Consider the following 25,716-nt stretch of genomic DNA (forward strand, 5'->3'; position numbering starts at 1 on the left):
CGGGGAAATCATAATCCTGGCCCGGTTCTGATGTCTAAAAAGCTCCAGTATTTGTATTTAATCAATAAATGCTGTTTTTACCCCATTTTCGGGCAATGTTTGCCGGTACGCCATTGACGTTCATCGCTGTCTTTTCCCAGGAAAATCACCCCCAGCTCGGTTGTAATGTCTGAAAAGCTCCAGTATTTGTATTTAATCATTAAATGCTGCTAGGAAGTGGATTTTACCCGTTGAAGACGCTACGAGAAAATGCACGGACCGCCACTGGAAAAACGTATACGTTGACAGTTATGCTGTAGATGATCATGGTTTTCTATTGTATTTACATATAAATCTTTGTACACTTTATGATACCAGGGTACCTGTCTAAGACTAAAAATTTAAAATTTATAGTTGTATCAGTGGCGGGCCGTCAGGGCCTTAAAGGCCTTCTCTGCTGGCCTAAGAAATATCTGAATCATATTATATTTTGTCCATCAATACGTACTTATTATTCCAAATGGTCTGTTAGCTTCCTTTCATTGCTTTTCCCCCTGGTTGCACTGCTTCCAGATGTGTGTTTTCATATTGAAGCATTTAACCAATCACATTTCAGCCATTATTTGTTGCCAGATCAGATCTGCCTCAAAGCATTCACAATCAGTTCTTGTGGGCTCTGCTGCATTAAACTAGACCAGGGGTCTCGAACTCAATTTACCTGGGGGCCGCTAGAGGCCGAGTCTGGGTGAGACTGGGCCGCATCAGGATTTCCACAAGAAAAGCACTGATAAAACTTTCCAACGTTATCAAATATCTTTATTTTTTAACAAAAAATAATGAATTAAATAAATTAACTTAAAGATGAATAAAAAATAAATCAATCAGTAATATAAAACCAAATAATACTAATGAGCATACAGTAGATATACACTGGCTGGCTAAGTAGAGAAAATGAATTATTTTTATTCCGTTTCAAATGTCTGTATTAACAGCTCTTTAACCTTTAACTTTCTGAACTTGAATGGAACATTGAACATGAAATATTCTGAACACGGCTTCTTTTGCCTACTCCTTGCTGCTAGAGACCTGGCAGCGCTTCTTCTCACATAGTCACATTTGGCGTGAGGGAGGAAGCAGTGGAGACCCTCAGTAGAGCTTGAAGATGCTCATCAGTAAGTCTGGACCTGTACTTGGACTTATTGAAGTTCAAGGTGGAGAAGAGCTTCTCACACAAGTATGTGCTCCCAAAAAGGCACATGGTCCGCTTGAACCTTCGGGAAAGTTCAGGGAAGCTGGGGGTCAACTCTCTCAAAAATTGCCCAAGCTTGTCTGCTTCTCCACTCACCTCCCTGAACTTGGCTTTGAGTGCAGAGTTGCACTGCAGGTCAATGAGCTCCATTTGAAGCTCAGGAGGGGCATCTTGCACATCAAAGGAGAAGGGGTCCGCAAAAATTTGAAATGTGGCTTTGTGTGTCTTGAAGTCTGCAAATCTGTGATCAAATTCCTCCTGTAGCTTCGAAATGGCCTCAATATACTTCTCACCACTGAATGGTGTGCCTGCATCCACGAGAGCCTGCATGCTGGGAAATGGCAAAGGGTATGTCTGAGAGAGCTGGGCTTTCCATAACACAAGTTTAGTGCAGAATGCTCTCACGTTGTCATAGGCAGCACTGACAAGTTGCCCCTGGCCTTGTAGCTTCTTGTTCAGTACATTAAGCTCATGTGGGATATCAACAAGAAAAGCCAAGTCCATGAGCCATTTGGGATCACTTAGCACAGGATCAATCAACTCACAAATGGCGTAGCTAGCTTTGACTGCTGCATTACTGTCTTTGGTAGCCTTCTTGAAGAGATCCTGTTGCCTCAGAAGACGTGTTTTAAGACTGGCAACCTGGTTGGCTCTCTCATCTCCCTGGTATTTTTCGTACTCCTCAGCATGTCTCATAGTACAATTACGTTTCAAATTGTATTCCTTGTGCACCGCAACTTTTTCAGTGTAAATGAGACACGTCGGGGTGCCCCTGTGTTCAACAAAGAAATATTGCACTCCCCACTTTTCTTGAAACTGTCTGTGCTCATCACCGACCTTTCTCTTCACGGCAGGCTTTGAAAGAGACATCTCTGGGGCTCTGTAATATGTTTTTCCACTTGGAATGAGTCTCGGGTTGATCTTTCACATTCAGTCGCGCGGGTTTGTGGCGCATGTGCACTTTCGCTCTCCGTTTCAATCGCGGAGATGGCTACAGACACTGACACAGGCTGGATCACGGATCATAGCGCCTCATTCAGTTCTATGCTGAGAGCAGCGGAGGAGTGTGCGCGCCGAGCGGAGTGATCGGCCTCACGGCTTCTCCTCCGCCCAGCTGATTGGAGGAATGAATGAGTGAGTGAGCGAGGCACTGGACAGCCCGGCCGATGTCCCGCCCTCCAGAGCCGTATACCTCACCGTGATTGGTTCATTCAGCTCCGAACCAAAGTTCCCTCTAATTTTTTGTTGGTCTGAGCAGAAAGACAACCTCCCTGAGCGCACTGAGTACCAGTGTGAGCGACATCATCGGTACTCGGATGATTCGCCTAAAGACGTTTCGCCGACGGACGTTTGACAGACGGGCAGGTCGCCGAATGGACGTTCCACCGAACGTTCATTCGGCCGAACGGAGGTTTCGCCGAAACGGGATTCGAACGCTCGCCCCGCCGGATCGTGTGTGTACAAGTTTTTCAACCTCGGCCCGCGGGCCATATACGGCCGGTTAGGATTTTTAATCCGGCCCGCCGCCGGTGTTGTCCAAATTATAGTAAAAATCAATGTTCGTCTACCATCAATGGCAGTCCGGGAATAAGCACTCTTGGGCAGGCAGATGTAGCAGAACCGAGCCATAAAATGACAGCAATCGGGTCAAATCCATCCTAAAACAGCATTTAATGATTAAATACAAATACTGGATGATATCGCGATGGAGGCAAAAAAACGTCTATAGACGTCCATTCGCCAAACGGCTCAAAATGCTCTCAAATTCGGTCAAATCCAGCTCAAAACAGCGTTTAATGATTAAATACAAATACTAGTATTTGTATTTAATCATTAAACTAACAAATACTAGTACGACCTGTCCGTCTGTCAAACGTCCGTCGGCGAAACGTCTTTAGGCGAATCATCCGGTCACGACATCATCATTGCTCGCTATCGGCACACCAGTATCACACCTGCCACAAGCAGGTGCATGTCAATGTTCCCTCTAATTTTTCATGTAAAACATGCTGTAAAACAAGAAAAACATGAGTGGACAGAGCTACTGCCACTGGCTGCCACTTAAACGGCGCCATCATGGGGAAAGGGTTTAAAAAAAAAAAAAAAATAAAAAAAAAAATAAAAAAAAATCGATCTTTCATATTAAGACGGGGGCCGCAAATTATCGTCCCGCGGGCCGCAGTTGGCCCGCGGGCCGCAAGTTTGAGACCCCTGAACTAGACTGTTGCTTTTAACCAATCAGATTTCGAGTTGGCAACCCCACAATGATTTTTCATAGGCGTTAGCATTTTGCTGGCTGGGACATGTAATTGCTTTCACAAACTATGATTGGCTTGTAGGCGGGCCAAAGCAGTACCCAGGCAGCAGAGATCGCAAACTCCACCCACTAATGCCGACAGAAGCAGAAGCAAAAACAAATTGATTCTGTTTGCTCACAAAGCTATTTTCCAGACGGACTTTTCCAGAAAAAAATGAAGAAATATTGGAACATCATTAAGAAAGGGCGGTCAACTCCGAAGCTAGCAAGCCTGTTACAGCCGGGAAAATGGTGTGTGGGGCACTTTCAGCGCGCTAACTTAGCTCCACAAGCAAATAGTATATTGTTGTTTTGATTTAAAGCCATTTTCAAAACGGACTATGCCAGAAATATGACAGGACAGGCTCGACTTTCATCATTAGCTTCGATGGCGATAGGAAAGAAGGAAGAAAGAAAGGAGGATGGATATTGTCTAAAAGGGATTTTTGGTGAGTAAAATATGGCTATATTCCTAAATAATATTTCAATTGTGGGCCAAGTTCTGATATCTGAAAAGCTCCAGTGTTTGTATTTAAGCTCCAGTGTTTGTATTTAATCACAAAATGCTCCTAGGAAGTGGATTTTACTTCAGTTTAATTTTTGGCGTTTCACCATTGACGTCCATCGCTGTCTTTTCCCGGGAAAAATCACCCCCCTGGCCTGGTTGTAATGTCTCAAAAGCTCCAGTATTTGTATTCAATCAATAAATGATGCTAGGAAGTGGATTTTACCTAATTTTAGTGCATTTTTTGTCATTTCACGTATGGACGTATCGACGTTCATCGCTGTCTTTTTACCAGGGAAATGATACTCCGGGCCCGGTTCAGATGTCTAAAAAGCTCCAGTATTTGTATTTAATCAATAAATGCTGTTTTTGGCTGGATTTTACCCCATTTTCGGGCAATGTTTGCCCGTACGCCATTGACGTTCATCGCTGTCTTTTCCTGGGAAAATCACCCCATGGCCTGGTTTTAATGTCTGAAAAGCTCCAGTATTTGTATTTAATCATGAAATGCTGCTAGGAAGTGGATTTTACCCCATTTTTGTGCATTAATTTATTGATTCTTTTTTATGTGTCGCAGCTGTAGCTGCAGTAGAGGTTTTATAGCCATAAAATAGTTTTTGAGGGTTGGATTGATACGTTGAAGGCGCTACCAGAAAATGCACCGCCCGCCACTGAGTTGTATGCATCACACAAACTCCTAAGATGTGAGCAGCTTATGTGCAAACACAGGTAAGTGGAGGAGAGATGGTTCTGCTAAAATCCTTTCTAAAGCATTTGATAGCTGCCAGACATAGGGAGTAGAACTGTAATTAGTTTTAAAAAAAATACAATAGATTGATGATGGTTTGGGGGAACCAAATCATTTTATTTTACCACTTCCATTTATTCATTTAGACCCTGAATTGGTGGCCAGCCAATCACAGGGCACTAGGAGGCGGACAACCATTCATACTCACACTCGTACCTAGGGCCAATTTAGAGTGTACAAACAGCCTTCAATGCATGTTTTGGGATGTGGGAGGAAACTGGATTACCCTGGCACTCAACTCTACACAGGAAGTATGGAACCCACCTGGGATTGAACACTCGATCTCAGAAGTGTGAGGCCGATGGGCTAACCATTCGCTCTCTCTAAATCAGGTGTCACCATCTCCGGTCCTCGAAGGCACCTACCCATTCTGCTTTTATATCGCCATTCTCCAACCTCTGTCTAGTTCTTTATACTCATTTCATTGATACAGGTACATTACTTCAATGTATCCTGCATGTCAAAGAAACTGCGTTTCTGGAGTTCAACACCTACCGAGCATTTTTCCCTTCATCTTCTCGTGCAGCTAAATGCTTTATTGGTTTTTAGGCTTGGGCAAAACATTATCCCTATTATTACCTACATGTGCACCAGAATAGGCCTGACTTTAAAAGCACTGAAGTGAATCACCACAACAACAACAAAAATGATAGAGCATGACGTTTTTAGAGCACGAAATGACAAAGACATTTTAAGACAATGAGCAACAAAGGCTTAGACATGTTCTGGAGAATTAGCTATTTGTAATTATATGTTGTGGTTATAGTGGTCATAGCTTGTGTCATGTGAGAGCGATGACAAGATCAAAGAAAGACCTGTCTGGAGGATAATTGGTGTACAACTAGGTGTTTATTTTAATTGCTAGTAAACCACACAATACATGGACTTCCTTCATTGTGGAAATACAGTTTTACAAAAACAAAGGATTAAAAAGTTTTTTTGCTTTTCTTAAATATGTAGCCAACATCAAGTCAAACTGACATGTATTTGGGAAAATTGTTGCTGATAAGTTATTATAATACAATAAGTAATCAATGGTTATAATAAGGATAAAAGGGAAGGCAAAATGTGCGCTATATCAGTGGTGGAACAAATGTAAGTGGACCAGCAAACAGCAGTAGGTTGGAGGTACTAAGTGAAAATTTTCCCTGAGCCCACACTTTCGCAGACCCCTCAACAGATCAACAGTTCAATGGACTCTCAAGAGGCCCGGGCCTGGATCCCACCTCATCACCAGTCCAACTGCTCATCCTACCCCTGCACTATGTGCACAGATACCAAAGTATATGAGAGCTGAATTTTGGCCCTCAAATGATTTCATGTTGGAGTTGGCACAACAACCTTATTCAATAGGTGGGGATATTCTATTTATAAAAACGACTACCCATCAATGACAAAAGATCAAAGAAGAGTGAGCTTATTTTCAATGGTTGCTTCTCCAATTTGGGGGGGAAAGTCCCCCTCCAGCTCCAACCAATTGTTTCTTCAAAAATTTGTGTTTGGGCCACACAATATATTTTTCTGGCCTGAGAGGTAAATTGCAGGATATTGCCTCCAGACACAGTGTTGAGTTTCTTAGATTAATGACCTGCAAAATGTGACATTACTTTTTAAAATGTGTTACAGTTTCTCGTTTGTCTGACAGCAAAAACTTTCACACATGCATTGATTTTGTTCATTCAGATCTTTCCTTCTGAGCAATACAATTGTTGTATCTGTCAGTGCATGTCGTTTGAAAGGGTAAGTTTGTTGTTTGTTTTTCCAATATACACCCTAGACTGGTCACCAGTTAGCCCCATAGGGCACACAGAGAGCCAAAAGACCATATGCACTCACAATCTTACCGCCACCAGCGGGAATCGAGCCCGCGCTTGCCCACACCTAAGTCAGGCGAGTGAACCACTGCACCACGGTAAAAATACTGTGTTTTGTCACAGTTGTAGCTATCAAAACTGAGTTTATCAGAACACTGGGCTGTAATTAGGAAATGTAAATGAGATAAATTTGATTAATAATAAACAAGACATTTTTAAGGGAATTCTGCTCATGCTGGTTTTTCAGCAAAGTGTGATGTTTATACAGGTGCATAACTACACTTTAAAACTAGTATGTACAGTTGTGGTCAAAAGTTTACATACACTTGTGAAGAACATAATTTCATGGCTATCTTGAGTTTCCAGTTATTTCTACAACTCTATTTTTTCTCTGATAGAGTGATTGGAACAGATACTTCTTTGTCACAAAAATCATTCATGAAGTTTGGTTCTTTTATGACTTTATTATGGGTTAACAGAAAAAGTGATGTAGTCGGTTCAGAGGGTGGGAATGAATTCACTTGTATTTAGTTTATTTCTATAGGAAACGTTGATTTGAGATACGAGTAAATCGACATACGAGCTCGGTCCCGGAACGCATTAAGCTCGCATCTCAAGGTATTACTGTACAGTCGAATGCTCTTTGAATGTTGGAATAAGATATGTATTTTTGTGCAAGGAAATTATGGGATTCTTGAATGCAGGTGTGAACGCTAATACTGGAAATGACCTGAATGCAAGTGAAGCTTATACATGGACTGTGCAGCAAGCTGACACTAGGAATACCAAGGGGAAAAAACATAAAACCTCTATGGGGCTAGATCTGGCTCAAAACAAACAAATTCACACTTTCCATACGTTTCATTCATATGTTATTTCAAACATACAATCTGACTGTAATGTGATGATGGATTGACAGAAAAAAAACACGAGCTGCAGATAGGTACTCCTTTCACGTATGAATTTTGAAAAACACTGCAATGTATGAACTGTTGTCAACATCATGACCAATTCAAATTAATGTCAGTGCCTCAATAAGATGTCACTCAGGGATATTATTCTTCAGTAATATGAGGGAGCAGAATTGACATTATATTGTTCACTTCGCAAGATGACGGGCACATTCCAACACTAATCTCATGCAAATGCAAAATTAATACCTGAGACTATCCAGAAAAGGAATTGTTGGATTTATTATGGGATGTTTCTATATGTTTTGTAAGCATTTTAATAAGTAATAAGGCTATAAATTAATTCATGATTTATGTTGGGACCACGCCTGAGGACACTTTCCCCCACAGCTGCGCTCAAGGCCAGTTCATTGTTTTCAGGACTATAATGGCAACAAACCCTGTGTATCTGCAAGAAACTCGTACCGTGTTTGGACTGGACTCTGGCAGATGGCTGTTGGAGTAATTATTATTATAAATGTGTTTGCAATGAATATAAAGCCTTATAATATACATGCTTACTATATTAATCAATATATTTGCTTATTAGGAATAGTAATGCTCATCCTAAATGTGCAACTATATTAAACAATATATATATATGTGTTGATCGCTTTTATGTTAGAGTTGAATTAATATGTGAAGACAAACGCTTACGCCAAGGTCGCTCTCCAGGACAGCTGGGTCCAGCGAGAGATACAAGTTCGCAAAGATATAAAACAATACACAGAGTCCTTGCTCCGAGGACTGATTACTGGAAGATACGCCTCAACCCTTTCCCCAGATGCAAGTTCGCAATGAAGATCTGTGAAGGACGCTTAAATTGTTGTTGGTTCAGCGGATGGCTATCAAGCATATTGTTTTAATTTGTGACGCTAGGTTGACGCTAGGTTTGCTTGATTATGGAATTGTTTTGTTTCTTGCTTACGCAATTGGATCGAGTCGATAACCTTGTAATTGTTTTGATTTGAGGCCTTAAATGGGCAGGACATAATGCCACTCGTTAGAATAATCTTGATCGGACGAGCGGCGGGATGTATTCTCTTCTTGCAAGAATTAAATGGTGATTGTGACTACAGATGCCTTTTTTATTGAAAGCTCAATTGGAAAAACCTAAGGATAAACCTACAATTGGATAAACCTAACAATGGCGATTATCGCATTATTGTTTAAAAAATACGGCTGCTTGGTTTACCTTATAATGCTTACTTCTGTGTTATTCTACTGTCTTATGCAATTGTTTTGAATCAGATTACGTGAAATGTTTTCCGTTTGTCGCGACTAAATACGATGAAAAGTATACTGCACGTCAGAATGCTTGTGAAGGAAGCGGCGTTACGAGTATCCTCCTTGCAAGTTGTAACCAGATATATTGAAAGATGTCTTCCAATTTTAATTAAATATTACTAATAATGATTTAAGGGTATTAATCATTATTCCAACAGGAATTCAAAGAAAAACTATTCTGACTGACCAGAAGAGGAATTCAGTAAACACTAGAAATGGAAACTGAGCACGCAACGCACCAACATGAATATTATAGATCATGTCTAAACCAACAGGAAGAAGTTGATTGTACATCTCCTCCAAGGAGCCAAAAAGGAGAATGACTTCTGCCAATTGATTATCAGACCACTCTTTCTTCTGAATACTCATGTTGTCCCTGTTCCTGAAACTTCACTTTGTCATTGTTAAAAAAAAGAAAAAGAAAGATTCATCATGTTGTAAAGTTTCTTTCGTCTCAAAATGGAAGAAAATGCAGTCCACTGTATTAAATAGCAATTGCCTAGTCCTTGTGTGTGGTCATAAGGCCCACGTCAGCATATGTGTAGATGTTTTCGGGTTCTACATGTGAGGAAAATAAAGGGGGCCATCTCTAACAGCAGCAGTAGGGAGACAACAGTTGGAACCTTCACGAGGTGTCTCCCGAGAGGCCGCCCGCCGCGGCCTGCGAATCCAACACAACCACCCAGAGCTGCCACCCAGGAACATGGCACCCTATGTTTTTCATCCAGCCGGAGATGTCCGCCCTGCCCCACACCTCCGGTTACTCCTCCTAAGGGCAGGCGACGTCGAGGAGAACCCGGGACCTACCTGCCCGGGATGCTCTAAGACGATCCGTCGTGACTTCACCCCACTGGTCTGCAACGCTTGCCGACGAAATTTCCACAGGACCTGTAGCGGCCTGACCCGAACCCAGATAAAGAGTCATCAAGGCTTTCTCTGCGGATCCTGTTCCGGAAATGCCGTCGTGCCGTCACTTCCGCGCACAGCCTACGTGGGACCGAAAGAAAAATGCTGTGTCTGCAAAATCTCCTCCCCTACCATCTCCCCCATCCCCTGCTCGAACTGCCCCAACAAATCCCACCGCTCTTGCTCTGGACTACCTCGCTCCCAAACTAATGCAAACTGGCTATGCCCGACCTGCTCACCACCCCCGACACAACAATCCTCCACACACCAAACAGCCATAACAACACACCAACCTATAAACGCAAACTGCCCCACCTGTAATAACAAATTAATCGTTTCACGCTCTCCCCTGACATGTAGATCCTGCAAACGTGGATTCCACCTCAAATGTGCCCCTGAAACCAGACACGCTTTAACCATACTTCGCAGGAACAATAACTGGTGCTGCCAGAGCTGTCTGAACCTGAAACCCTCCCACCCTCAACAACCCACAGATAGGATTGCCGATCTACCGGAGGCACGGAAAGCCGGTCTCACCATCCTTCAATGGAACTGTGACTACCTGGCGACCAAGACTACCTAACTGAAAGAGGTGACGGCACGTCTAAAAATTGACATCCTCCTCCTCCAGGAAACAAAACTGGGACTCGAAGACCCGACGCCTCAGCTCGACGGTTATAACGTGATTCGCCAAGACCGTGAGGGCTCAGGCACAAAACAGCGACGAGGCGGGGGTCTCCTTGTCTACCTGAGATGCGGCATCCCCTACTCCATCCTTCCAGCGTCCCCATCAGGCCCCCTCGAACTCCAGCATATCCACATTCCCATCGCCCGCAGGCGGCACCTCTCACTGGTCAACGCCTACATCCCCCCGGCGACATCGGATTATTGTCCTGCCCCCCAAGATTTCTCCTGGTTAAACTCGCTCCCCACGGAGCATGGCCTGATCTGCGGGGATTTCAACGCACACCACCCGACCTGGGATATACTTGCCAAGACAGATCCCAGGGGTAACGCAATCCATCAATGGGTCGATGACCATGACCTAACTCTCCTTAATGACGGCGTGTGGACACGGACTGCCAGATACCAACAAGGAGCAGGCATGAGTGCCCCCGACCTAACGATCACTGACCCCACCACGGCCGAACATCTGCAATGGGAACCCATCGACGAGATGACCTCCGACCACAGACCGATTCTGATTAGGTGGAACCGTGCTCTCCGTGTCGAATGCCAACAAAGAAGAGTACGACCCAACTTCTCGAAAGCTGACTGGAAGAGGTATCGTACCATCCTCATGGATCGCCTACCCGTAATCTTCGCAGCAGCCACAGCCCCGGAAAAACTCTCCCTCTTAGTGCAACACATGAAAGAGGCAGCAGCACTTACAATACCGGTCAAAGTTATCCGCCAGAAGGAGCTCCCATGGTTGACACAGGACCTGAAGGACCTCATCCGCGAAAGGAATCGACTACGTCGAGACCTCCAACAAAATAGGAAAGAATGGATAGCACTCTGTCAACAGATCAAACAAAAAACCACTGAAGCGAAAAGGAACGCATGGCGCTTACACCTCACCAAGATCGCCGAGACAAGATCTACGGGACAAGCCTGGTCCTTAGTAAAATCCCTCTCAGGCACCAAAACACAACAATCTGGCGAGTCCCTGGTCTACAAGAACAAGGAGTACGTGAGTGACCGAGCCAAAGCAACAGCATTTATCAGGGAATATGCCTCGGTCAGCGGACGCAAGAGTGACAAGCGGAGCAGACGAGCAGTGCGTTCTCTACGTACAGCTACCCGCAGACTGCTCGGCTCACCGCGACAAGTCCTCGAGCTCCCGTTCACCGATGCTGAACTGCAGACAGCGCTGTCCCAACTTAAAGCGGGTAAGGCAGCTGGACCCGACGACATAGCCCCGGACCTTCTAAAAAATCTTCCGGCAAACATCCTTCCCGAACTACTCCATATCATCAACACCAGCTGGCTAGAGGGCTGGTGTCCACAAGCTTGGCGAGTGGCCACCATCATCCCTTTCCTCAAAAAAGGGAAGTCACCAAAGGACGTTGGGAACTACAGACCCATCGCCCTCACCTCTACGCTTAGCAAAACAATGGAAAGGCTCATCGTGAACCGTCTCGCCTGGTGGTTGGAAGATAAACAGCTTCTCAGCCACTGGCAAGCCGGTTTTCGAAAGGGAAGAAGCACAACGGACCAGGCCCTGCGACTGTCGCAGTTCATCTCTGATGGCTTCCAGTCGACTCAACGGCAACGCACGCTTGCAACATTCTTTGACTTCAGCAAGGCATTCGACCAGGTATGGAGAACAGGTCTCTTACAAAAAATGGCAGACCTGGGGGTCCCCTACCGCTTCATCAGATGGATCGCCAACTGGCTCACAAATCGCACAGCCAGGGTCAGGATCAACAATACCATCGGCAGGACCAGAACCTTCAAAGAAGGGCTCCCCCAAGGCTCGGTCCTGTCACCCCTCTTATTCATCATCTACATTAATGACCTCCTCGACAAGTTCAACGACTCCACCCTGGTCAGCGCCTATGCAGACGATCTGGCTCTTGCTTGTCGGGGTAGGAACAAAGAGGAGGTGGAAAGCAGACTTCAAGCGGAGGTGGAAAAAGTCTGGAGGTGGAGTTCCGAGGCACACCTAAACCTTAACACCACCAAGTGTGAGGCGTCATTTTTTAGCCTGGACTCAGCTGAGGCCAAATGGCAACCAAAGATCTTAATAAATGGCGCCACCCTCAAGCATAACCCCACCCCCACTTTTCTTGGCGTATCTTTTGACCGACAACTCACGTTTGCAGAGCAAGCGAAAAAGGTCCGCCAAACCATGTCCAAAAGAACGAACCTCCTCCGCAAACTCAGTGGCACATCCTGGGGTTGGCAACCAAACGACCTTAGAACGGTGTATATTGCCACCCAGAGAAGTCTTGCGGAGTACGCAGCACCGGCATGGGCCCCCTGGCTGGCCCAAACTCACCTCAAATCCCTTGAAACCGCCCAACTGGAAGCAGCCCGCGCCATAACCCACCACCTCAGGTCTACCCCCACCGAAGCAGTCCTACATGAGGCACATCTCACACCCCTCTCATCCCGCCTCAAGTTACAAGCACTTCTTAAGGCGGATGCCTGGAACCAGCTGCCTCCTTCTGATCCCCGACACCGCCTCCTACATGAAAACGTTAAAATGCGTTTGCAAAAGAAGCCAGACTGGCGATCATCGACCCTTCCCCGTCTTACCGCTCTCGAACTCCATACCCCTTGCACATACTCTTCCCATCCCTGCCCACCCTGGCTATTACCCCCCCCCCCCATTCAAACCGCCTTTACCGCAGTCTCTAAACACATGCCGACCATCACCCAAAGAGGTAAGGCAGAAGAGCTCATCAGAAGCATGGGTAAACCGGACCTACAGATCTTCACAGATGGATCCACCAAAGAAGGCACTGCGGACGGTGGTGCAGGTTTTGTCGTCATTAAGGAGACTGCAATCATCCACCAATGGCATGGTGCCACTGGCAGCCGCAGCAGCTCCTACCACTCTGAAAAAGTGGCACTGACCGAGGCACTCTCCTGGCTGAGGGAAACAGCAGACTGGCAGACATCAATTATCCTCAGTGACTGCAAATCGCTGGTCCAAGCCATGGGAAACCCCCATACGCAAGACCCCGCCATTCGGAGACTTCAGGGTGACATCGCCCTTTTCCCTCCGCCTAAGCGACTGCAGCTACTGTGGATCCCGGGCCACTGCAACATATGCGGAAACGACCTGGCTGATGCCCTAGCTAAACTTGGCTCGTTAGATGACCAAACCAATACCCCCCCGGACGCAGCCACAAGACGTGCCATCATCCAACGTGAAGATCGCTCCCCCCCCCTCTCCCACCCCCGCCTTCTGCAGACCTACACTACAAAAGTCACAGAGGAAGAACTTGCCCTATCGAAAGGAGACCGCACAGACCTGATTCGTTTCCGCAGTGGACACCACCCCCTGCTCCGCCGTTGGCTCCACCTTGTGGGGAAATCCGACTCGGATCGCTGCCGCCTGTGCGACGAGGAAACAGAGTCGTCTGAACACTTATGGCTCCGCTGTCCGGCCTTAATGACCGAACGCTACCATCGCGGCTTGGGCAACTCCCTGGATGAACTTATCCGTGTTCCAGTGGCAGCCCTAGCACTGCTGAGGGCAATCCTCAGGCGCCTGAGGTGAAAAAGAAGAAGAAGAAGAACAGCAGCAGTTGTGTTCATACAAGTTAAAGGAAGAGGAGGATTGGCAGTCTGCCCGAAGGAGTGAGATAGTAAAGGAAGAGGAATGCAGCAATGAGTAAGTGACAGGGTGGAGGAGGAGTCACAGTAAAAGCTTTTGGGCCAAGAAAGGGTACATTTTAAAAAGAGAAAAGGCAGGAAATTAATACCGTCTGGATAAACTTTTACTTGGAACTGTGGAAAATAGTTTGTAACCCACACTTAGGACAGTGACTGACACTTATAAGGCACCCTAAAGCTATAAAACTTGTGATGTGCATCATTTATCCTACTGACCACACACCTAACAAATCACATACGAAAAAAATCAGTAGAGTAGTAACCTTGAAATACGAGTGTCCCAACATACGAGAAATTTGAGATACGGGGAAAATTCCGAGCATTTATTTTCCTTGACATACGTGATAAATTTGAGATACAAGCATACGAGATGGTTCCCGATGCGGCCATGCGAAAGGCTGCTTATGAGAACAGTATCGCTGTCTTTCTCACTGCATCTCGCTGGCATAAAGATATCCAGGAGCACCGGGCCATATAATTTGCATTTTTTTTACTGGAGATAGAATGACCGACTCGAGAAAGCCAGCAAAAATCTACATGGACTTGAAAGCAAAGCAAGCATCTGAAAAAGACACCAGTGGAAAACTTGGAGGATGAGGAAGATCCGACTCGAAAGCCGCTGTTGAATACATTAACATCTATGCCTCGGTTATCGCACAAGGTTTAAATTTAGTGTAACGTAAGAATAAAACTGTATAGTAATCGAAGTTCATTTAAGTTATATTTAACGTTTATATTACGAGCGCGTTGCCGTCCGCCAAATGTCTCTTTCTCTATGTATATATATATATATATATATATATATATATATATATATATATATAGCTAGAGCTGCGACACAAAAAAATAATCAATAAATCAATGCACAAAAATGGGGTAAAATCCACTTCCTAGCAGCACAGCATTTCATGATTAAATACAAATACTGGATCTTTTCAGACATTAAAACCAGGCCAGGGGGTGATTTTCCCGGGAAAAGACAGCAATGAACGTCAATGGCGTACGGGCAAACATTGCCCGAAAATGGGGTAAAATCCAGCCGAAAACAGCATTTATTGATTAAATACAAATACTGGAACTTTTTAGACATCAGAACCGGGCCCGGAGTATCATTTCCCCGGTAAAAAGACAGCGATGAACGTCGATACGTCCATACGTGAAATGACAAAAAAATGCACTAAAATTAGGTAAAATCCACTTCCTAGCAGCATTTATTGATTGAATACAAATACTGGAGCTTTTGAGACATTACAACCAGACCATGGGGTGATTTCCTCGGAAAAAGACAGCGATGGACGTCAATGGCGAAACGGCAAAAATTAAACTGGGGTAAAATCCACATCCTAGCAGCATTTAGTGATTAAATACAAACACTGGAGCTTAAATACAAACACTGGAGCTTTTCAGATATCAGAACCGGGCCCACAATTGAAATATTATTTAGGAATATAGCCATATTATACTCACCAAAAATCCTTTTTAACTGTACACAATATCCATCCTCCTTTCTTTCTTCCTTCTTTCCTATCGCCATCAAAGCTAATGATGAAAGTCGAGCCTGTCCTGTCATAATTCCGGCATAGTCCGTTTTGAAAATGGCTTTAAATCAACACAACAATATATTTGCTTGTGCAGCTAAGTTAGCGCACTGAAAGTGGCGCACACACCATTTTCCCGGCTGTAACAGGCTTGCTAGCTTCGGAGTTGACTGCCCTTTCTTAATGATGTCAATTTTTTTCTGGTAAAGTCCGTCTGGAAAATAGCTTTGTGAGCAAATCTGCAACAGAATCCATTTGTTTTTGCCTCTGTCGGCCATTGTGGGTGGGGTTTGCGATCTCTGGCTGCCTCACTATGGCTTTGGCCCACCTACTAGCCAATCATAGTTGGTGAAAGCAATGACGTATCCCAGCCAGCAAAATGCCAATGGCTGCGAAAAAGCATTGTGGGGTTGCCAACTCGAAATCTGATTGGTTAAAAGCAACAGTCTTGTTTAATGCAGCAGAGCCCACAGAACTGATTGTGAAGGCTTTGAGGCAGATCTGATCTGGCAACAAATAATGGCTGAAATGTGATTGGTTAAATGCTTCAATATGAAAACACACATCTGGAAGCAGTGCAACCAGGGGGAAAAGCAATGAAAGGAAGCTAACAGACCATTTGGAATAATAAGTATTGATGGACAAAATATAATATGATTCAGATATTTCTTAGACCAGCAGAGAAGGCCTTGAAGGCCCTGACGGCCCGCCACTGTATTATACTCACCAAAAATACTTTTTACCTGTACACAATATCCATCCTCCTTTCTTTCTTCCTTCTTTTCTTTCGCCATTGAAGCTAATGATGAAAGTCGACCCTGTCCTGTCAGATTTCCGGCATAGTCCGTCTTGAAAATTGCTTATATCAACACAACAATATATTTGCTTGTGCAGCTAAGTTAGCGCACTGAAAGTGGCGCGCACACTCTTTTCCTGGCTGTAACAGGCTTGCTAGGTTCGGCGTTGACCACCCTTTCTTAATGATGTCCATTTTTTTATAGATTCCAGCACCCCCCACGACCCTAATGAGGATAAAGCAGTTAAGAAAATGAGATGAGACCACGCCGTCCCTCGTGAAATCCCCTGGAGCTCGGATTTTTGAAAAAAATCCACTTTCACCGACCCTCTCGGCTGTCCAGTTTGCTGAGCAAGCTCTATTTACTCATAAGCGCCACGGCGTCCACTGTAAGGCCACATGGGGCTCGTATTTCTGATAAAAATCTACCCCCAAAGAGGCTCCCGGCCACTCAGAAAGCTCTATTTTCAGATAAAAATGATGGTTGATCACAGTACTGCTATTTTGTGTTTTTAGAAACACCAACTTCAAGCGTTTCAAAATAAGGGTATGTAGCATTGAAAGTCACAATGCTAACATGAAATCTTAGAATTAAAGGCACTCTTCATGTGTTCCACTTGTTGATTCATGCCCAAAAAAATATAAATATATGTAGTATATCTTTGTTTGAAGCCTGAAATCTGTCAAAAGGTTGAAAAATTAAAGGGGGCCGAATAATTTCACAAGGCACTGTATGCAAGTACTCCTCATATACCATGTCTGTGCCAAATGGCACAACAGACTAGTTGATGGATATATTTTCTTTAAAATACACCTCTGATATACACATTAAAATAATTAATAGTTGTGGCAGACAAAAAAAATAAAAATTGGGAATTTTGGCTTTAATTTTACTGCATTACCTATACCATCTGGATTTGACGTAGGCCTTGGCAATAAAAAGATAAGGATGATCTAATAATCTAAATAATTTTGTTAACAATAATAAACATTTGATCAAATTTGATAAATATACACTGCAATTACAGCACCAAAACACCACAAAGAACGGGGGCGCTGATGAGGCATGAACACCAGTTCCAGACCAACGTTCAGTAGACAAAGATGGTGAGGAACAAACGGCAAATAGCATGGTTAGCAATAGAATCACTGACACAGAGCATGAAAGAACTATAACACAGCCAAAATGAGCGATTATGAGATGCAGGACAACACCAAGCTGACCCACCAAGGACTCAAGGGAAGTCTCCCCATTGTTGTTTTTTTAATGCCTCTTAATTACCTGTGCACAATTATTAGCCCTATTGTGAATTTCCTTAACCAATTGACTGACTCTCCTCATTTGAGGACAGTCTGTAATTCTTTTTTTTAAACTTGATATCAAGGAGTTTCCCCATTTTATGCAAATGCTATGGAAAAAGTTGCAAAAATCTAAAACTTGTTAACTTGGGTTAAGTTCATCCAACTTAACATTTTTAATGGCCACGTAAGGTAAATTTACAATGTTGCTTTTTGTGAGGCTGAAAATAGTCTGCTTGTGGTCATGTCTTCAGTTGATTATATTCGGTCAGGTTAGAACTTTATTTCATCCCGTATTTCTTGGTTGCAGTAGCAAAACAGACACAAGACATTGTTGACCTAGGTAAAAAAACTAAATACCAAAATGCAATAAAAAAAAAAAAGACAGAAAAGCAGCAAAAACACAAAACGAGCCACCGGCTGCCACTTGAGCGGCGCCATCTTGGTTGCAGTAGCAAAAACGGATAGACACAAGAAAAGACGTTGTAGAGTTAGATAAAACTGGAACTACACACAGGAAGTCTTCCACAAGATGGGGAACTTCTGCAGAATGTGACCGAGGCTGAAAATATGCAGTCACTTCCAAAATTATCCACAGTCCCTCAGTAGTCTGGAGCTGAAGAATCAACAGTAGCAGAGTACAACTCTGACTCTGTTTCCGGCCTGGTAAGCGCCGACAGCTTTTCCATCTTATCGGGGAGGGATCTCACTTTCTCCATAATAATAGATTGAATGGTTGGTCTGGTTCCAAGATGGCACCGTTCACACGGGAGCCAGTGGGAGTAGCTCTGTACACTTGTTTTTCGTGTTTTACAGCCCTTCTATCTTTTTTTTAATTACATTTTAATATTTCTTAATACATCCCTTTTTACTTTACTTTGTACTTTTTACTTTAATGTTTTTACAACTTTCCTTGTTCTGTTAGCCTGGCTTCTTTTGGCTACTTCTTTTTTGGAACCATTCAGCCATGCCTATGCTGTCACACACAAGGGACTAGCTGTTACAATACGCAGCAGAAGGAGCAACACCTCGGTGCCGCTGGAGTTTCGGAGCTGGACAAAAGTGCCGGGAGGAGAGGCAACGCTTCTGACCAACCATTCCATCGTGGGATAAGATGGAAGAGCTGTCGGCGCTTACCAGCAACGGAGTCGAGGAGTTCTGCCCTGCTGCTGTTTTCTTCAGCTCCAGACTACTGAGGAACTGTGCGGATAAGCTTGGAAGAGTGACTCTGCATATTCTCTACCTCGGTCACAGTCTGCAGAAGTTCCCCATCTCGTGGAAGACTTCCTGTGTGTGGTTCCAGTTTTTTGTCCAACTTTACGTCTTTTTGAGTCTATCCGTTTTTGCTACTGAAACTCGTAGCTCGTTTTGTGTTTTTGCTGCTTTTCTGTCTTAATGATTTGGTGATTCTTAATGATCCCATTGACTTTGATTTGCTTTGTACTTTGTGCTTTTTGCTTTTGCTTTGTTGTTCTGCGGCCTTTGACTGTACTGTCTAACTTATAACTATGCCTTTTCTTGCTACTGTCACAATGAAATTTCCCGAATACGGGATGAATAAAGTTATCCAATCCAAGCTCCGGATTTCCAACGGCATTGAGGTGTTGCTCCTTCTGCTGCGTATTGTTCACAGCTAATCCCATTTGTTTGACAGCGTAGGCATGGCTGAATGGTTCCAAAAAAGAAGTAGCAGAAAGAAGCCAGGCTAACAGAACAAAGAAAGTTGTAAAAACATTAAAGTAAAAAGTACAAAGTAAAGTAATAAGGAATGTATTAAGAAATATTAAAATGTAATAAAAGATAGAAAGGCTGTAAAACACGAAAAACTAAGAGTGGACAGAGCTACTGCACCGGCTGCCGCCTGACGGCGCCATCTTGGGGAAAAACAATTATTAATTTCATATTGCACAGCAACTTTTGGTGTGAAGGCAAATTTATAAAAATAAAATTTATTAAAAAAGACACCTGTCAAAATTTCTGCAGGTTTTATTAATCATTACTTCTCATAGTGTAAGGAGGGAGTTGTTTTATGTGTATTGCACAACAGAACAAAAATACTTTTAAAAATCAAAATGGCCCAAGCCTAGTGTTGCGGGTATTGGTAATTTTGACTAAAATTTGACTTTACTTGTGATGTTAGAATGTTGATTAGATTTGTTGGATTTGCCGAAAGGGAATCATCCAATACCGTGCATTTGGGGCTCCGAAAGCAAACTGGAAGGAATAAGCGAAAAGCTGTCTTTAGTTAGGAACCCTTAAAAAATGCAGAAACATCTTGTAAAATATGCAATGAACCTGATGCAGATGCCACAATCAATGCCTGCAACAGTGGTCCTCTACAAATATTAACATGGTTTCAATGGAAAATATGCCTCCACTCGCAAAAAATCCAAGTTACGAAAAACGTCTGGAACCAGTTTATTTCGTAAGTAGAATTACCACTGTACATGCAAAGATTTCATAGATTTCATCATTCCTTTAGTTGCTTACATGCTAAAAGGGTGTGAGCATCCCTGAACATACTACAGTGGTACCTCGACATAGTACTCGGACGATTCGCCGAAAGATGTTTGGTCGACGGACGTTTGGGCGACGGACAGTTCGCCGAACGGACGTTTGGGTGGCCGGACAGTTCGCCGAATGGACGTTTGGGCGACCGGACAGTTCGCCGAACGGACGTTTGGGCGACCGGACAGTTCGCCGAACGGACGTTTGGGCGACCGGACAGTTCGCCGAACGGACGTTTGGGCGACCGAACAATTTGCCGAACGGACGTTTGGGCGACCGAACAGTTCGCCGAACGGACGTTTCGCCACCGCGGGATTCGCACGCTCGCCCCGCCCCAGGATCGTGTGTACATGTTTTTCCACCTCGGCCCGCAGGCCATATACGACCCGTTAGGATTTTTAATCCGGTCCGTGCCGGCGTTGTCCAAATTATAGTAAAAATCAATGACCTCATTCATTTCCCTTATCGCTCATCACTCTTAATTTAAAGACTGCTCTCTTTGACCTCATTCATTTCCCGTACCGCTCATCACTCTCAATTTAAAGACTGCTCTCGTTCGTTGAATATGTTCTTAATGTTGAAAGTAAATTTAAAAATAACTTTTCACCTTCAATTGTCTTTTTTCTTATATTTCAATCCCCAGCTTTGATAAATTACATTGGTGTCCAAATGCTGTCAAATTTTAGTATCCATTCTGACCCGCAAGTCAAAAAGTTTGCCTACCCCTTTAACACTATCAATAAGCTGCCATTGACTGCGGTAGACGTCCGATTCATGTTGACTGAGGTGCAGATGCTATTTCTGTTATTAGTCTACCGTCAATGGCGGCGAAATGTCCTTTCGGCGAACTGTCCGGTAGCCCAAACATCCGTTCGGCGAACTGTCCGGTCGCCCAAACGTCCGTTCGGCGAACTGTCCGTCGCCCAAACGTCCTTTCCGGCGAACTGTCCGTCGCCCAAACGTCCGTCGACCAAACGTCTTTCAGTGAATCGTCCGGTCACGCCTCGACATACGAGTACCCCGACATACGAGTAATTTGAGATTCGAGTAAAATTTTGAGCAAATATTTCTCTTAAGATACGAGACAAATTTTGATATACGAGCAGACAGCGGACGCGAGAGGCTGCTCATAAGATCATCATGGGAACTGTCTCTCTCCCCGCAACTCCCTCGTGGTAATGTCTCTCTGGTCGCAACTCCGTCGTGTAATGTCTCTACGAGCACTGGGCGGAGCGTTGCATTATTTCAGTGTTTTTCCCCCGTTAGTCAGTGCAAATGGCGTATATACTACTTCTCATTGGCAAGTGGTCGTGCGTTATCCTATTGTGAGGACATTTGTGTGCATCATTTTCGGAATATTTTGAAGGGAATACAAAAGCAAACATCCCCCGATAGGTTGCATCTGAAAGTCAGGGTGGAGGCGGAGCAAATAGAGTCAACCCGGGAGAAGAAAGGTATCAAAATTTAAATCAAATTAGAATTAAGGTTAGTGTAAGGTTAGATTAAATTTATTTTTGAGTGTGTCTGCATCATAATCCAAGTTCATTTAAATTTGTTTGTTATGTTATGCGAGAGAGAGAGAGAGAGAGAGAGAGAGAGAGAGAGAGACTTAACGGATGCGCTCGTAACATAACATACGTAAACATAAATTTAACTTAAATGAAGGGTTCTGGTGGTGTTGAAGGCTCCCTGTTTTCAGATGCCTCCTTTGCTTTTAAATTCATACAAATTCCGCTGGCTTTTTCGCATATTATTGACTCCGTCACGCTATCTCCTGCTAACTGTTTATCTTTTATTCATATTAAAAAAAGGCTTTCCATCTCGTTATGAATGTCACTGCAGAGCTTGAAAATTATGATATCCTTAATAGCGTCCTTCTGCTTCAGGGTGGTGCATATTGTTGAAAAACTTGTTTTACATTATTAATATCTATTTGAATATAATTATTTGTTTTTAATGGGCTCTGATGAATTTGAGTGTGTTTGAAGAATAAAAATAAGAGAAACATGAAGCGGTATATACAAAATATGATGAGAAGCAAAGAGGTGCATTAATTTTGGCCGGCACCCATGTTTACCCCCCCTGTGCTAGATATGGAAAAAATGACAAATAAATTTGAAATAGTATCAAGGTAAAATACACATTTTATTGTTTCGTTTTAAAGAAATTATAGTTTCAGAAGAATCAACCGAGAAAAGGGTGTGAGGGTTAAGCAAAACAAATACTGTTTTTGAGTGAATAATAATACAATTCAGAACGTAACTATTGTCACATAGCAGGTAAATAAAAAGAAATCCAAAATTAAATGCAAAATTAACAAAAGTAGGGGAAGGACAATGCATACCCAGATCTCCAACCAAATGCGGACTAAACACTCATACGAGCTCTCTCTTTAAGACGCAGAGGAGAATCGACGTTCCACTGTCTTGGTTTAGGAGGTCTGTAAAACAGAAAAGCTTAAGATATTTCATGAGAATAATCAATGTGCCTGAATTGTAGTTTTATTATTATTATTATTTTTATTGTTTTATTTATTTATTTTATTTTTTAAATGGGACGGTGGGGGGCTTCTAAGTTTGTTTAAAAATTTCACCAGTGGCACAGAGAAGATCGATCAGATTTGCCCGGAGTTCCTCATGGCTCTGAAAGTTATTAGAACTGTCTTGGTTGAAACTTTTCAGTAACATCCCGTAAACAATGAGGAAAGTTCTTCTGAAATGGCAGACTGGGTGGTGGCCCATTTTGTGTCGCTCGGATGGATTTGGCTGAATTTACTTTTGCACCTTGTACATGACAGTAACCTTAAGGCAATGTTACAGGATCCTCTTTTTAAAATGCTATAATGGTAGAGGGGCTTGACTGCTCAAACAAGCATCCAAAAAGAACTGAAAACTTTCCAAAACAGTTTGTACTTATTCATAGTTCTTCAGTAGTAATAGAATTTTTTTAAGGGACTTGATTGATTTTAAAGTATTCTCAGTTGTATGTATACGTTTGCATCACGAGATTTGTTCTATTTCTGGGTATTGCAAGGTTTTCACAACTCTGCCTGGACACCAAAATGCTGTCTATGCCAGAGGTAGAAGCAAGCACAATACCATACATGAACCATCTGATGTGCATGTGACTAACCTGTACTGAAGAGAAATAAAGTGTGCGAGTGAGAAACTTTGTCGTGCAACTCTATTCAACCATTCCATGCACCGTAGTCACACCGGAATGTAACAGCATGACAATAATTTTTAAAGCTATCTACGAATAGGTCAGGAGTATCGAAAGTGTTAGGGTTCATGGTGGGAAAACTATTCCACAGAGCAGCAGTGGGTGCGGGTTTTTGTTCCAACCCATCAAGAGGATTCCTTTTTGCCCATCTGTGGTCCTTTAAGTGATATCAGAAGATTGCAGTCAGGTGCGTCCTGTTCCCGCAGAAACCACATTTGTTAATTTGTCTATGCTGGATTGGTTGGAACAAAGTCCAGGATGCCAAATCGGTTCTCAAGGGCAGCTGTGGGTCCTGTTTTTTGTCCCAATGGTGCAGTCTCTGCAGATTTGATGACTCTAGTTATCTTCCTACCCACACCGATGCTCAAGTACCGTATTTTTTCGCATATAAGCCGCTCCGTGTATAAGCCGCACTCTTAAAATTGCCTTAAAATCGTTTAATTTTTCAATTTCTTGTTTATATGCGAGAAAATACGGTAGTTTAAGTTTGAAACCGAAAGAAACAGATAAAAGGGGCCGAAATGAGTTTCCTCAGCGGTGAGTCCGAGCTCTCCCTTATAGATAAGAGCCAGAATCCCTGCCATGTTGGAGTGGCTCAGAGTAGAGCTGTTACTCCTCCACATTGAGAGGAGCCACATAAGGTTGCTCGGGCATCTGATTAGGATGCCTTTTGGCCGCCTCATTGGCACCTTACACTAGGATATGCCCTTAAGGACAACCCAGAACATGGTAGGGAGACTATGTTGACCGGTTGGCTTGGGAACACCTTAGGGTGCCCCTGGAGGAGTTAGACAAAGTTGCTGAAGAGAGGGAAGTCTGGGATTCCCTGCCCGAGTTCCTGCCTCCATGACCCAACCTCAGATAAAGCCAAGAAAGCAAGCAAAGAAGGATAAACATACCTATGCTCGTCGCCTGACCGTACTTGAAGAATGCTCGACTCACGTGAACCTGTCAGGGAACACAAATTTTATTTACCTATGTTCATGCAAACCAAAGTAATTGACATGCTATAAGGGGAAATGAAACAATCTACAATTTAGGTTAGATTTTAAGGGCATCGGAAATTTAGGTTTCCCTGGAAATCCATAAGGACCCTAAATGTTGCCCAGGGAAATCAGATTAATTATACATTCTTATAATTTGCCTTAGCGTTTTAAGATGTGTACCCTTGAAATAAAGATTAACTCACACACAAGTTGCAATTTGTTAAGAGTCTATTAGATTCCAGAGATACTGAAAATCACAAAAGGCAAGATCCCATCAGATAATCTCTTGCCCCGACCAGATTGGCTAGGGATTGCTACTGTAAATGACAAATCATGTTTTTATTTTTTTGGATTAAAATGAGCCCTGATTATATACCGAGAATTGGACCGAAACAGCACTTATATTCAAGACAACGTTGCTTGACACATGCAATCACTACAGTGGTTGGGAAGAAAGAATAAACATTTATTCATTAGCACATGACGTGTTTAAGACTTATTAGCTACAAGTTTTTGTCAATATATAATTTAGGAATAGTACGTGTAAGAGAAAATTCATACTTGCTGCTTTATCGCTGTAAATACAACTGACTCCCTCCTCAAAAGTTAAATTCACGCCATCACCTGGGGAAAAAAGTGGACAAACTGAACGAATATTGTAAATTAATACAGGGTGAAACAACATTCTTCAAATTTTCATAGCTGTCTTTTTTTCACAATAAAAAGACTGCAGCCTAAATTAGTTTATTTTAACATGATGTTCTATAGCTATATATATATATTTTTTAAAGAAATAAAGAAATTATGCTTTTTCAAATTTGGGCCTTGTTGAAAGCCGCGTAAACCTGGTTTGAGTGACATACCATTGGGTGTACTGATGGCTCTGTTACTCACACCAACTTGAGAGATTACTGAAAAAAGAAAACCATAGTGATACACGCATATGTGAAGTTCATGTTTATGAATACTTGGGGGAAACATACAGGTAATGTGTCAATATCTTGTACAGTAAAAAAGTCGACATACGAGTGCCCCGACATCCGAGCAATTTGAGATACGAGTAAAATTTGAGTAAATATTTATCTTGAGATACGAGACAAATTTTGATATACGAGCATACAGCGGACGCGAGAGGCTGCTCATTAGAACATCATGGCCACTGTCTTTCTGATCGCAACTCCCTCTTGTGAGGTCTCTACGAGCACTGGGCGGAGCGTTACATT

The 25,716-nt window shown here is 43.2% G+C and overlaps 1 protein-coding gene across 1 annotated transcript in view; it reads right to left on the bottom strand.

Moving 5' to 3' along the window:
• Window positions 1–22,411: 22,411 nt before the first annotated feature.
• The window catches only part of ncapd3 (non-SMC condensin II complex, subunit D3), a 61,723-nt gene continuing 58,418 nt past the window's right edge, over window positions 22,412–25,716 (bottom strand). The window contains exons 32-35 of the mRNA XM_077612751.1: window positions 25,357–25,404; window positions 25,055–25,117; window positions 24,407–24,455; window positions 22,412–22,725 (exon numbers count right to left, since the gene is read on the bottom strand). Of these exons, the coding sequence (XP_077468877.1) occupies window positions 22,653–22,725; window positions 24,407–24,455; window positions 25,055–25,117; window positions 25,357–25,404 (233 nt within the window). The 3' untranslated portion in view covers window positions 22,412–22,652. The remainder of the gene's footprint in view (window positions 22,726–24,406; window positions 24,456–25,054; window positions 25,118–25,356; window positions 25,405–25,716) is intronic.

The sequence above is a fragment of the Stigmatopora argus genome, chromosome 11 (genome assembly GCF_051989625.1).
Source record: "Stigmatopora argus isolate UIUO_Sarg chromosome 11, RoL_Sarg_1.0, whole genome shotgun sequence".
NCBI lineage: Eukaryota > Metazoa > Chordata > Actinopteri > Syngnathiformes > Syngnathidae > Stigmatopora > Stigmatopora argus.